The sequence below is a fragment of the Vipera berus genome (genome assembly GCF_964194415.1).
Source record: "Vipera berus genome assembly, chromosome: 1".
Lineage (NCBI taxonomy): Eukaryota > Metazoa > Chordata > Lepidosauria > Squamata > Viperidae > Vipera > Vipera berus.
The window spans coordinates 264,195,875-264,209,936 of NC_138202.1; the positions used below are offsets into that span (position 1 = coordinate 264,195,875).

The 14,062-nt window shown below is 37.5% G+C and overlaps 1 protein-coding gene across 1 annotated transcript in view; it reads left to right on the top strand.

Annotated features, from left to right (window-relative positions):
• LAMA2 (laminin subunit alpha 2) overlaps positions 1 to 14,062 on the top strand; it is a 455,074-nt gene that overhangs the window by 153,817 nt on the left and 287,195 nt on the right. The window contains exons 8-11 of the mRNA XM_081312969.1: positions 49 to 227; positions 659 to 758; positions 3,142 to 3,302; positions 6,571 to 6,711. Coding sequence (XP_081169095.1) covers positions 49 to 227; positions 659 to 758; positions 3,142 to 3,302; positions 6,571 to 6,711 — 581 coding nt within the window. The remainder of the gene's footprint in view (positions 1 to 48; positions 228 to 658; positions 759 to 3,141; positions 3,303 to 6,570; positions 6,712 to 14,062) is intronic.

Sequence of the window (14,062 nt, forward strand, 5' to 3'; positions counted from 1 at the left end):
AGACTGATGTGATGCTTGTTACTATAGTGTACGTCTTCCGCTCTTTAGCTTGCAACTGCCATGGGAAGGCAGAAGAATGCTACTATGATCAGATGGTTGCAGACAGAAAGCAGAGCTTGAATATCCATGGAGAATATCTTGGAGGCGGAATATGCATTAACTGTACCCAGAACACTGCTGGCATCAATTGTGAAACATGCATTGATGGATACTTCAGGCCAAAAGGGGTAAAGGATCCATAACTCTGTTCTTTGAATTCCAAGACATCATTTCAGATGGTAGCACATTCAACGGGGGGAAAAAACACAGCACTGTGAACTGTATTCTAGTTTCTCTAGCCAACTAGTTGCTTTTCAAAATGGGAAAACCTAAAGGAAAGTTTCTCAGGGAATAGAAAAGTAATGTGTGTTGAAACAAAATGAAAGAACGGGGCCATCTGCTATTATTTCTGTTTGCATGGATGAGGTTATAAATGTGCAGATCTAAATTTTTGGTCAGTAAATCCATGTTACATTACTGAAACCATCAGTAGGAAAAGTAATCATGGAATCTCTCCAGCTTTGTAATAAAGGGAAGGGTAGTGCTTGAGCTTCCAAATTAGATTAAGTGGCATGATCAGGAGGACCAGTAGATCATTGCTTTGATTTTGCTTCCATAGGTTCATCCAAAGAATCATCAACCATGCCGGCCATGTCACTGTTATTCTGTGGGCTCTTTAGATGGCACTTGTGTCAAGGATGAAAAGCAAGCTACAGGAGGTGAGATGCTTGACTGATATTAAACTTTATGTCCCACATCTTCCAAATTAATGTTAAGCAGTAGCTTCTTTTCAGTATGCTACTTCTCTGATAAACATCGTCTCGCAAAAAGCCTTTTGAAATCTGCTTGCCTCTGTTCCCACAGAGCTTCCCTTCAGAGACCCAAGCTGTTGTCTGTCATCTTTTCTTTTGGTATTGCTATGTTGTGACATTTGCAAATGAAGGCAGGAATTTTCCCCCAATGGACTTTTAATTTTTCTTCTTTCCTTTATCTTATCTTTAAAAAAAAGTTATTGTTGTAGACCTCTATGAAAATATAAAAAAAAATATTTTCCCTGGTCTGCAGTCCACAATTATCCTTTAAAAATAGCTGTACATTGGTACCATACATTTACATCATTCTAAAAGGTTTTTTAAATCATTTTGCCAAGAGCAAGGTTTCTTCTCTTGAGATGGTAATTAGACATAATTCAAATCCCCAATATTATTTTCTCCACTTTTATTTGCACTTGAAAACCAAAATAAGACCATTTATGAAATGACACATTATGAACTACGTAAAATTATAATGTAGTCTTAGTAATATATAAGGGCAGTTTGTATTGTGGCCTACAACAGCTGACAATTTTTTAGGATTAGTTGTTGTTAGTATTAGATTAGATGAGAATGCCACAGCCCCCACAAGGATTTTTTTTTCCCTATGAGGCAGATTGAACGGAATAGTATTAATTCTATTATCTCTTTGAAATTATCACATTGGTGAATATATTAAAACATTTTTTAAAAGATACACGAAAGACTACACCAAAGTTAAAAGTCCAAAAGAAGCAGGAATCTAATAAATATATTAATTAAAAAAGTCTTCTTTAATACATAAGGTCAACTTCCTGCCAGTATGAAGGTGTACAGTATGGTTTTATGGGAGAATAAAATATTTAGATTTTATTAAACCCATTTACTTATTTGCTTACTTATTAAAGTAAGTGAGAGTTAAATGTTCTATTATCAACATGATAAACTAGGAGAAACAACACTATATTGTATAATAATGAATCACTTTTACAAACTGCTTAAATGAAGTAAGGATAAATGTTGGTTGTCCTTATCATATATCCCACAAAACAACACCAAGATCCCAATTTTATTGAATCTATATAACCTGGAAGAAGTTAGTCCTTCTTGGAAGGAAGGGTTGGAAAATGCATTTATTTTGACAATAGATGTTCTTGACATATTTGCAGATGAGTATGGTTGCATATTAGGTCTTCAGTATTGAAACAGCCTGTTTTAGTGCTTGGGCAGTTTTCAGTAAGGAAAAGTGTTTATTTGAAGTATTTTTTTTTAAAAAAATCTCTGAATTATTACCCCAAGGGGAATAAGAACACTTTGTTCTTGGAAGATAATGGGATGGGATGATACTGAGTGGCTTTTTGTCAACTTAAAGCTTATACCTCATGTCTTTCTGTGCATTAATGCAAAGGATTGTGGGATGTAGTTATAATGGCAGCAAAATACTCTAGGATCATTTTATGTTCTTTATCAGTCCCATTATCCCTGCAATAAAGAAAGGATTCCATTATCATGTTTGCAGAAGGTTTTTATAAAATCAGAATCCATAGACTGGCCAGGACCTAGTTTTATAGATAAACACAGGCATTTAGATGACATAGATATTTTCCCTGGAAAAACTTTGATCTTGCACTGCCTGAATCATTTACTGTATGTCTTCTGCTGCATCACTTTCCCACTGACCTCTGCCAAGAAACTAAACACTATTTTTATACTGATAAAAATTTATACTGCTGTTAACAAGCAACTCACATGACTACACTGCAGTGAAGGAAAATAAATCAAAGTTCAGGCATGTTCATGTTTAAAGTTAAAACATGGGGGCATCGCCTCAGGTCTTCCGTGTCTAAGATGTAGAATGGTACCATTATTGCTTTTTTTGAGAGGAAAAGTCCCAGGTATAGCACACTACACTTGATCTAACACAAAATGTGAACAAGCAATATAGGAAACAGAGAAAGTTGCCTCGCAATACTTATAAGTTGCTTATACTGCCCAACAGGGTAGAAAAATGCAATGATGTCACCATTGTTGCTAACATTTCCTACTTCAGTGACTGTTTCTCATTATTATGGTATGAGCATTTTATTAGCTAAACTTTTATTAACCTGCCAAATGCCATATTTTTATTGCCAATTATTCAACATCATCTTTTGAGGGGCTTCTCCCCACTCATTAAACATTGATGGCAATGAATCTATTTTTGATCATTATTTTTCAAACTTAGGTAACTTTCCCAGTTAGAACTCATTTACATTTCCGTTTCCACTGCATTAATAATATTGAGCTTGGTGATGGCTTGATTGTGTTACAGGTATGGATCCTGGATCCTGTCACTGTAAACCAGGTTTTGGAGGAGAGAGGTGTGATCAGTGTGCATTGGGTTACAAAAACTTTCCTCAATGTGTGCCCTGCAATTGCTCTCTGAAAGGCAGCTTGAATGATGATCCTTGCGAAGGACCCTGCAGGTGCAAGGTATGGATTGCATTTTTATTTCTTTTTTCAATGTTTTCTTTTTTGTAAATATTTCTGGAGGTGCCATGGTATCAAAATGCCATGACATCTTGAAATTCTTCCAGGGTGAATTTGATCTTTTAATCTGAAGTAATTACTCAGAATTATGCCAGCAAGTTATTCTTGTTAAAGCAAAATTCTTTTCCAAATAAAAGAATGGAGAATTTATATAACATCATTGTTTTTCATTATTTCATTATCTAAATATTGATAGAAAAACTTGTAACAGAAAGAAACTGCTGCTAATAGCCCCCCCCCCCATTTCTGTCCCTAAGGCCTTGAAAAACTGGGTCTTCCCCTGAGCATTGGGCTAGTGAGAGCCTGAAGCTCAGGAAATATAAATGCCAATGTATTGGGGAATGAATTTTGGATACTTGGAGTTGTTTTTCTCTGATGTTTTATTTACTAATTAATTTATCATATTTATATAACTGCCCATTCTCAGAAATATGACTTTGAATGCCACATAGTACAACAGAGCCCTGCAGCAAATCATATTAAAGCATAGCATAATTTAACAACAAGCGAACAAACTAATATCAATATTTTTAAAATAATAGGAGACAGCATCTTTGGTGTTGGAGATAAATGTAGCCATCTCGTCAACTCACCATTTCTTTAAGAGCCTCAAGCCTATGGACACAGATTGTTTTACTGTTGTTTTTCATGGTTATTTTTGTGAACTGCCCAAGGTTATTGCATATAAGATTTGTGGCCATATACATTTCTTAAATAATAAATGAACACATAAATAATGTTTGATTAGAATCAAGGAGACCCAGGTTTGTGTCTATGTATTCTATAAGAACATTCACTTTTACCTGGTTGTTGATGGGATAAAATGAAGGGAAATCCTTTTGTAATTTGGTTTGAGCTCTTGGAGAAAAGATAGCATGTAGCTGGGAAACTTTATCATGAGCACAAAACAATATGAATAAGAGTGGTCTGGTATGGGCAATGGTTAACTTAAACCACTAGAAAAAGCCTTTAATGCCTTTCTACCCAGGTGCCTTTCTAGTGTGCTAGAACTACGGTGTATTTTACAAATAGTGAAACAAAACATTGCCACATTACAAAAAATAAAATCACACATTAGCAACAATTGCTGGATCTGGGTGGCTTGGAAATTTGACTAGATGGGATGGTATTAGCTGCAGTTAGATATTTTGTAATAAGGACATTATAAAAGAACATAGGCAGGTGTTTTTGTACAAATAGCATGCTCATCATTTCCCCTTGAAAGCAAAATGTAGGTTAAAATTAATTTCAGGAAGTATATAATATATGCACATATTCCAACATTGAAGCTGTTTGGAAGTTTAAATGCCACAGAAGATATTTCAGGGTTTACTACTGCTACTGCTGCTGCTGCTGCTGCTGCTGATGATGATGATTTCATTTTCCCTATCTGAGGTTAAAAAAATGGAGTGCTCTGATTTCAGATGGGAGAATTAAGCTATGATGCTTTTTCTTAGCTCTCAAATCTTGTGGACAGAGCTTTGTCATTAAGAGAATCCAGAGTTTCCCTCATTTCCCTCATTGCCCTATTTCCCCCAAACAGGTAGGGCTCAACCCTGGTGGTCTTCTGAAAAACTGTGAAGACCTGGCTCTTCCCAAGCCACTTGCTCAGGTTGCTAATCTGAAATAGATGCAGGTGTCTCTGTTTCTAGTGAGATTTCTTATTTTTTTAGAAGTCTCAATTTTACTTTCTTATCATATATATTCCAATTTTGTGGGGGGTTTTTCTCTATTCGCCTCACACAATGGCTTTGGTAGATGGGTGCCCCTATAAACATGTGAAATAAACACATAAGCAAGGATGAGACAAGAGCTTTGAGGTCAGATAAACAGGACTGTTCTGTCTCAGACATATTTTCTTTCTTTATAGTAAGCACAAATAAGCAGCATGAGAACAGGTCAACTCCACACAAATGAAACGAACTCAAGGAGGCTTCTACAATGTTCCCTCATAAATACTGCTGAACCTTGTGTTCATCCTTCCTTGAAGCCGACTGTGTCTGTTTTAATTTAAAAGAAAGTGGTACTGTTCATTGATATCTCTTTTAATAATGGATCTAACGAAAGGGTTAGAAAGTTATAATAATATATACCATCTGTCCTGATACCCTCTTTTCCTCTTTTTATTTAAAATTCTTTTTTTCCCCTTTCCTCGGTTGCTTTTCTTTTATGAGAAATTGTACAGTTCAGAAATTACTTTTAGGTTTGCTTCAGTACATTTATCCAATTCTTTAGCTGGAAGGCAAGTGAATTATTTCTGATAGATGTGTATCAGTAGAGAATCACAATGCTGGCTGTAGCTGGGGAATCATGATTTCCGTAAAAGGGTCAGCCTTCACTGGCCTGCAGTCAGCTCTATTTGGCATACCATACCACAGCAATTATAATAATGTGCACAGTATTTTTGATGAACATCTTTCTAAAATAATCCTTTCTTGGCTGAATTGGAGGGTAGAGTGACATTATGGCATAAAAACTGTGATCCAGATTGAGACCACAGCAAGAAGGAGTTATAACCCATGGTAAATCCCTGTGCTTATTTTACATTGGGGGGGGGGAAATCTGTGCTAGTATCTAATTATCTCTTTAAAGAAATATATAGTTAACCGTTTGTATTTCAGTTCAATCAACATATATAAAAGCAGGTTGCCATAGTGAAACTACACACTAGAGTGTTAGGGTCCTATTATCTTTTTTTAAAAACAACAACAACAACAACACATTTGCATGTTTCTAAAGAAGAACAAGAAATGTATTATTGGAAATGGCCTGCAATTGTTTTTAGCAGAACTCACATTTTTGAAAATGAGATAAATCAAAGTCAAACGGTGATTCCTACACTGTGTATACAGCTTTCCACTGCTTGGTGCCAAACACTATGTTGAGGGATGCTGCTGTAGTTTATGTACACTACAAAGGACTAGAATTGTGGTCTATGCAAACCAAATATCCCTGTTTTGGTCATAATGTTGAATGTGGTTGTAGTGATCTCCTGTTGCACTTAGACCAATCATAAAAATAGTTAAAAATGTTGGCTGGACCATTAAATGTCCTCTGAGATGAAATTTTGGGTCTTTTATCTCTTGCCTATTGACAGGAATATATTGTTACATATATGCACATTGCATTAAACAAACCAAATAAACAAGAGGCAACTAGATTTACTTCTCCTGCATGACAAAAAATCTAATATTCTCTTGTGAATTCCTAGGTCTATGTTGAAGGGAAGAACTGTGATCGCTGTAAAGCCAGCTTCTTTAACTTGCAGCAAGAAAACCCCCAGGGCTGTGAGGAATGTTTCTGCTCAGGAATAACAAATGACTGTACAGAGTCTCAATGGACTTACAGGACGGTAAGGAAAAGCAGAGAAATGCATACATCAAGCAAGAGTATCTTTTATTTTAAATAAAATCTCAACATGAAACTCACTCTGTGGAAATTTTTTAACTTGCCTATTTTCCCTCCTCAGAATACACAACATGATTCTTCCTAGAGATGAAAGCCAAATTTTCTAAATTTTCACACTGGAGAGGTGTTCCATTATCCATACCAAAGTGAAAAATGCAAACAAAACAAATTTCCTCAGGGAAATTTAGTTTTTGACTATAAAAATGTGAAAGAGATGGAAATAATGTGATTTTTCAAACATAGATAAAATATACATAGATTAATATGTATTCTGCTTCTACAATTGAACTTCCATTCTATTCTGGAAATTTCCTTAATCCTCCAGATCTAATCTAGTGATGCACAGGATCCTGTGGGATCCAAAAAAACATCTGACGTTAATCTTACAGTTCATAGATGGATAACCCACAGCCTAGTCACCTACAGTTGTGCCTCAGACACAAACTGTAATGTAAACATTGGGAAGCCCTTATCTGCTTTTCCTTGCTGCCCAGTTTATCCCCCATCATCAGGAGTGGGAGGAAAATACTATCAACACATCTGAGATCACCAATAGCCCCCCTGTTTACACTTACTTACAGAGAGACATGGATGTTTTTGAGATTGCTTTAAGTTTATGTATCCATGGATGAGTAATGTTTTTTTACATTTATGGTAGTATGAATGAATATGCATACTAGTGAATATGAAGATGAACAGTTTATGTTTACCTGCTGGTGTATTTGTGTTCAGACCCTAACACCTTGCCCGTTGTCTCACTGATGATAATGACCCGCTCAATATTTAACTCTGATAATTATCAATAACCTTTGCATATTTCACTGGAATAATAACGAGATGAATTATTATTTAAAAAATGATTAAGATGCATGATAGAAGGAAAGTTTTGTGGAATGTAACAGCCCCAAAAGATGTGGACCTTCTAAAAATATCAGGATTGTAGTGGGAGATGACCACAGATGAAGGAAATCTGTCACAACTAGCAGCAGCTGCTCCAGAGCCAGCTCTGTATCATAGCTGATTAGCATTCACATCATCAAGCAAATTAATAATAATTTATGTAATTCTCTTAGTTAGGCGCAATGGCTCAGTGGTTAAAGACAGTGAGTTGTCAGCTAGATAGCTGACAGACCAGGTTCGAGACTTGAACTCCACATAACAGGGTAAGCTCCCGTTACTTGCCCCTGCTCCTCCCTACTTAGGAGTTTGAAAGCATGCAAATGCTTGTAGATTAATAGGTACCACTTTGGTCGGAAAGTAGCAGTGTTCCATGCACCTTTGGCGTATAGCCATGCTGACCAGAGAAAATGTCTTCAGTAACGATGACTCTCTTGGCTGAGAAATGAAGATGAGCACCATGCCCTAGAGTTGGACTGGGCAGAGAAACCCAAGCCAGGAGTAAGTAGATTTTTGTTTTTCATCCAAATTATATTTCCTGGAAAGGGCACTGCCTGGTAAGTGCTGAATCCTTATCTGAAGAAAATAATACAAATAAATGCTACCCTTGATTGGCAGATATCATCCTTTCAACATATACAGTAGTCAAGAAAATATCAAATTGGCTACAGTTTATCTGGATACATGAGAATAGGAAAGGAAGTAGCGAACCTTTCTGCATACAGTCTTTAGTAATGCTAAGGCATGGTGGTTATAGGATGGTAGGTGATCACAAAGGAGACTTTAAACCGGATACGCCTATCAGAATATATGACATTTTGTATTGTAATGAAATTATTCCATGTTACATGCTGAGACACTTTTTGCATAGCTGACAATTCAGTAACAACTGAAAACAGTGATGAGCATGTAAAGCTGGTTATTCAAGAAAGGTGAATCCCAGAATTCTTGCTAAGGCTGAGACTTAACTTCTGAACGTGACTTGGTTAACGTTCTTATTTTATTTTATTCATGGATAAAGCATTGGTGTTCTTCCAATGTAACAACTTTTAACCAAAACAAGACTGCATCACAGGTTGTCCTTGACTTAGAACAGTTCATGCAGTGACTGTTCAAAGTTACAACCATTGCAGCATCCCCATGTTCATATGATCAAAATTCAGACGCTTGGCAACTGACTCATCTTTATGATGGTTGCAATGTTCTGGGGTCATGTGATCACCATTTGCGACCTTCTGTCATGCAAAGTCAATGGGAAAGCCAAAGTCACTAAACAACCATGTGTGTGGCCCCACTCGTTCACCCACACATGTAACTGTGGTTTAGTGAGGAATGCCCCAGGAATTCCCTTCACCAAAACTCAGATCTGTCCCAATTAAGTCCAGCCACGAGCAGGCCAAGATTAGTCCACAAAGCAATTGAAAGTTGCTCAAACAAAATAACTTCGCCAGGTAAAACTGAAATCCACACACAAGAGAGATCACGGGGCAAGAAAAGTTCAGAGTCTCCAAGGCACAATTCAAAACACGGTGCCCATCCAGAGTGAAGCAGGAATCACGACGAAGAAACAAACAGCTAGAAAACCAGCACATTCCCAGCAACACCTCCCTGTGTCTGCTTTGATAAATAGCAAGCTTTCCGGTGCAGCCCCTCAAGATGGGTGGGGTCTTCTCCTCTTGAGTATTCTGGCTGACCTCTGCTGCTCCTGCCTTTTCTCTGCCCTGCGTGTTCTCGGATTAGGTGCAGAAGGCAGGTCCTCATCCTCTTCACTGGCCGTCTGCCACTGCAAACTTTCCCCAGCTGAAGCCTCCTCTAAATCTCTTGGATGGCTGTTCTGAGCCATCAATCAACCCAGTTCCTGACATGCCAGGAATGGGCTCAACCTCCCCGGACATCTGAGGAGGAATCTGGGGAGTCACCAAAGGGAGACATCACACCGTGTTACTAAATTAACAACTGTAGTGATTCACTTAATAACTGTGGCAAGAAAGGTTGTAAAATGGGGCAGAAATCACTTAACAAATGTCTCACTTAGCAACAGAAATTATGGTCATAAGTCAAGGATTACCTTTTAAGAGTGTTAAATGTAGCAGAGATTATCATAACATAAGCAAGGAAATCATGCAATATTCCTTAAAAGCTTTGCCAAAGTGGTAGTAATATAACCTATTACTTCCTATTACTTATACTGTCTATGACCACTTAATTAAGCACTTTTCTGGGCTTAACTCCCTTATAGGCTTATAAGTAGTATTTCACCATGATATCGCAAGCAATTTGTAAATTCAGGCGATAAATAATTCGGCTCAGTTTGGGCTTGACACCTTATCCTCAAGCATTTCATTAATTAAGAGTGCTCTAACTGAGCTGAGCTTGGGAAAAATGTTTGGCTTAGATATGTTTTGTCTTTCTTTACTCTGTACGCATACAGAATGAATGTCCCAAAGTTACTTTTTCAAGAGGAAACTCGACTGTTTTTGTTTTGTTTTTTTTTTCATTTGAAAATGTTTCACTTCTCATGCAAGAAGCTTCTTCAATTCTAGCTTATTTTCTTTTTTGTAAGGAGCCAGCTTCTTTCCAATTAGAAATGCAGTCAGTGTAATGATATACAGTAGATCCACGGCCTCCTGATTTTTTTCCTTTTCAGTTCCTGTCTCAGTCAGTTATAGAAGTTAGGGGAAGTGAGCTATGAGCTCAACCAGCCCCTCATCTTTCCAATGATGTCAACCAAGGAGGGAGCAGGAAAAATACAGGCGAAAGGTTTAAGACTAAAAAAATTTCCTGTAGTTCGGAAACAGGCTTTTATTGTTGGAGGAAGCATGTAAGGATTTTCTTCCCTTTAAAAGAAACATTAGTCGTTGCCTTCAAGAACAGCTCTCTCCTATGACATATGTTGGATTTTAATACCCTGATCTTGGTGCATCATTATCTTCTCTCATTTCCAGTTAACGGGTGATTTCATTATTCTTTCTTTCCTTGCTCACACAGAAAGCCAAGTTTCCATTCCTATCTCTAACCCTGTCTGGTTTTGACAGAGACTCGTTACAGGTTCTTGCTAAAATAATTGTCAGGCAAATCCTTATTCTGTAGCGAATATTAATAGGATAATGTTTCCTTTTTCATATTCTGTGCATAATCATAGTCTTATTCTTATATATATAGAATTTGGCTAATTTTGCCTTAAAGTAATGCATCTAATATGAACATTCTTTTCAATGCATTCAATGCAACTTCAATCTCATTACGAGTCCGGCATCTATAAAATCATAATGAGTCAAAATGACTCTTTTCCTATTTGCCTTTTTAATTTCTTAGCTTCCTCAAATATGAACAGAAAACTTTAGTGAGCCATCATGTGAATGAAACGTTCTACTAAACATTTCTTTGTGTTCCCACATTCAAATCAACCATTGATTTTTAAAATGTATATAGTATGACCTTATCATATCTTCTCAAAAAGCTTTTCTCCTTATTTCATTGATACGTATTCCAGAAAATGTATTCAATTAATACTACAAACTTAAACTTACATTCCTCTTGATTTGCCTAAGTATGGGAAATTAGTTAATTATATTCTGAAGGAGAAGTATAGTAAACCCTATACTCAATATTAAATGAGAAATTATTAAGGGCCAGTTTTGTGTAGAGGTTAAAGTGCTGGACTATCAGGAGACTATTTATTCTAATGAGTTCTAGTCCCCTCTAAGCATGTAAGTTGATTCGTCCATTTGGGGCCATTTTCTCTCAGTCCAACCCATCAAGGGTTGTTGCAAGAGATAGGAGGATTTTGTACACTGCCTTGAATTGTGGAAAATGTCAGAGCATGCAGTCTTATTGTGCTGAGGTAACCCAGGAATAAATACAGTAAACAGTGGTTTGTATTAAATGGTTTATATTACACTATCTACAATATACACTAAGGGACGCAGTGGCTCAGTGGGTTAGGACACTGAGCTTGTCGATCAGAAGATTGGCAGTTTGGCGGGTCAAATCCTGAGTGCCCCGTAGCAGAGTGAGCACTAGTTACTCGTCCCAGCTTCTGCCAACCTAGCAGTTCGAAAGCACGTAAAAATTCAAGTAGAAAAATAGGGACCACTACTGTGGGAAGGTAACAGCGTTCCGTGCACCTTTGCTGGCCACATGACCATGGAGATGTCCTCAGACAAACGCTGGCTCTTCAGCTTTGAAACGGAGATGAGCACTGGCCCCTAGAGTCAGAAACTACTAGCATGCATGTGCGGGGTAACCTTTACCTTTACTTTACAATATACACTAGAAACAAAATACATGTACATGGTAATTCAGCAAACTCCAAAATGCAGCAATTACAGCAGGAAGCAAATGAGAGACACACAGCAGTAAAAGCCTTCCCTTTTATACTCAGGCTCTTAAAGGCACAGACACAGGCCCTGCTGAGTCATTCCTATTATTGCATCATCCATTACATCATTACATAAGCTGTTTAGCCTTTAAATCATTATCCTGACACCTCTCCCATTTAAAGCTAAACAGCTGTTAAACCAAATGCTTTTACATTTATGCCTGCTTGCATCTATATGCTTAGTCAACATATTGGCTTGAAGAAATGAACAATTTTTCTCTGTGTACATTCCTGCCTTATACTGCAGTTCATTATTGTGTCCTTCCATTTCTCCTTTTCTACTTGAGGTAATGATAACATCACTTGGTAATCACGGGGTTCATACCTTACCTTATATGCTCTAACCCCACTTGCTGTGAATTGATCAGGAGCTACACCTTTATTACTACATTCAGACCTCCTTGGGATCATCTGTTTCTGTTACTTCTCTCTTTGCCTCAGGTCTATCTTCTATTCCTATTATTTCTGATCTGCTATCTTCCTTCATTGGGTTTTGTATAGCCTCTCCTTCTTGAGAACTAACACTACTTGTTGGCATGAACACTTCAGTGTTAGCATGGAGCCTGTCCCAATTATTTTGCTCTGCGAAACTGGCAGACCTTGATATTACAACCTTCGTTCTGTCTGAAAATCTATAGCCCTTGGAACCTGGCTCATATCCCACAAGTCTAAGTTTCCTGGCTTTTTTTGTCTTTTCCTTCTGGTGCTTTTGGGAATATGCATGTAGGCATAACTGCCAAATGTCCTTAGGTGAGCTAATGAAGGTTTCCTTCCATACAACATGTAATATGGAGTTTCATTAATAGCAACATTCCATACCCTGTTCACTAAATAGTTGGCTGTTTTTATAGCTTCTCCCCAGTATGTGTTACTAATTCCTGCCTCTGCCAGCAGTGAGTCCTTCATGTTCTGCAATATACCATTTCTCCTTTCAGCTACTCCATTTTCTGCTGGTGTGTATGGGTTTGTATATGCTTTATGCCTACATTTCTCAACCACCTTTGGAAATTATCAGACATGAATTCTGTTCCCTTGTATCTTTGCAGCTGGCATACCTTGTGGCCATACCTTCTCTCTACAAAGTTCACCCATTGCTTAAACTATTGTAGAACTTCAGTTTTGTTCTTTAATAAATAACAGAACCCATATCCGGTGTAATCAGCTACTAAGATTAGTACATATCTAGCTCCTCCAAGAGAGGGTGCCATAGGACCAATTAAATCAGCGTGCACTAACTGCAAAACCCTGTTAGTTTGCCTAGTGCTTTTCTTATTTACAGGATGCACACTAGACTTTGACTCCCTGCAAATAGCACAATCTAAATATATGTTGCATTGCTTAATTTGTAATCCTTCATCTAGGTCTGGCATCCTTTGCAACACTTTACAACTCGCATGTCCTAACCTTCTATGTAATACATGTACACAGTTATCATGCTTGGGAGTGCTTGTGAGTGTTCATGCACAATATTCCTGCTGCTTTCTTAGTACATACAAATTATCCTGTTTAACACCTTGTGCATAAATCCTCCCACATTTCCTAATGGTATACTGACCCTTTGCAAACAGTATTTCATACCCCATTTTATCCAAGCTTGAAATACTGAATAAAATTATGGTCTAACTCTGGCACATATAATACATTATCCATTTCTCCTATATCAGGTACATAAACTTTACCTTTCCCTTTTACAGCAAACTGTTGTCCATTTGCTAAGCTAACAAATGATTGCTTGGCTGGTCTTAAATTGGAAAATATTTGTGGGTCATTTGCAATATGCTGACTGGCCCCACTGTCCAACAACCATATGTTTTTGTATCCATTAATGTCGCTGTAAGGGAAAATGTTGGTTGTGTAGCTCTATGATCTTGTCTCTATGCTCCTCTGTTTCTCCTCTCAGGGCAGCAGCTCTTGAGATGCTCTGTAGAACCATATTTGAAGTAGCACTTCACCGTGTATACTTTCTCAGCTACTCTGCTGGCACCCTGGAATGTAATAGCTCTAGACTTGGGCTGGA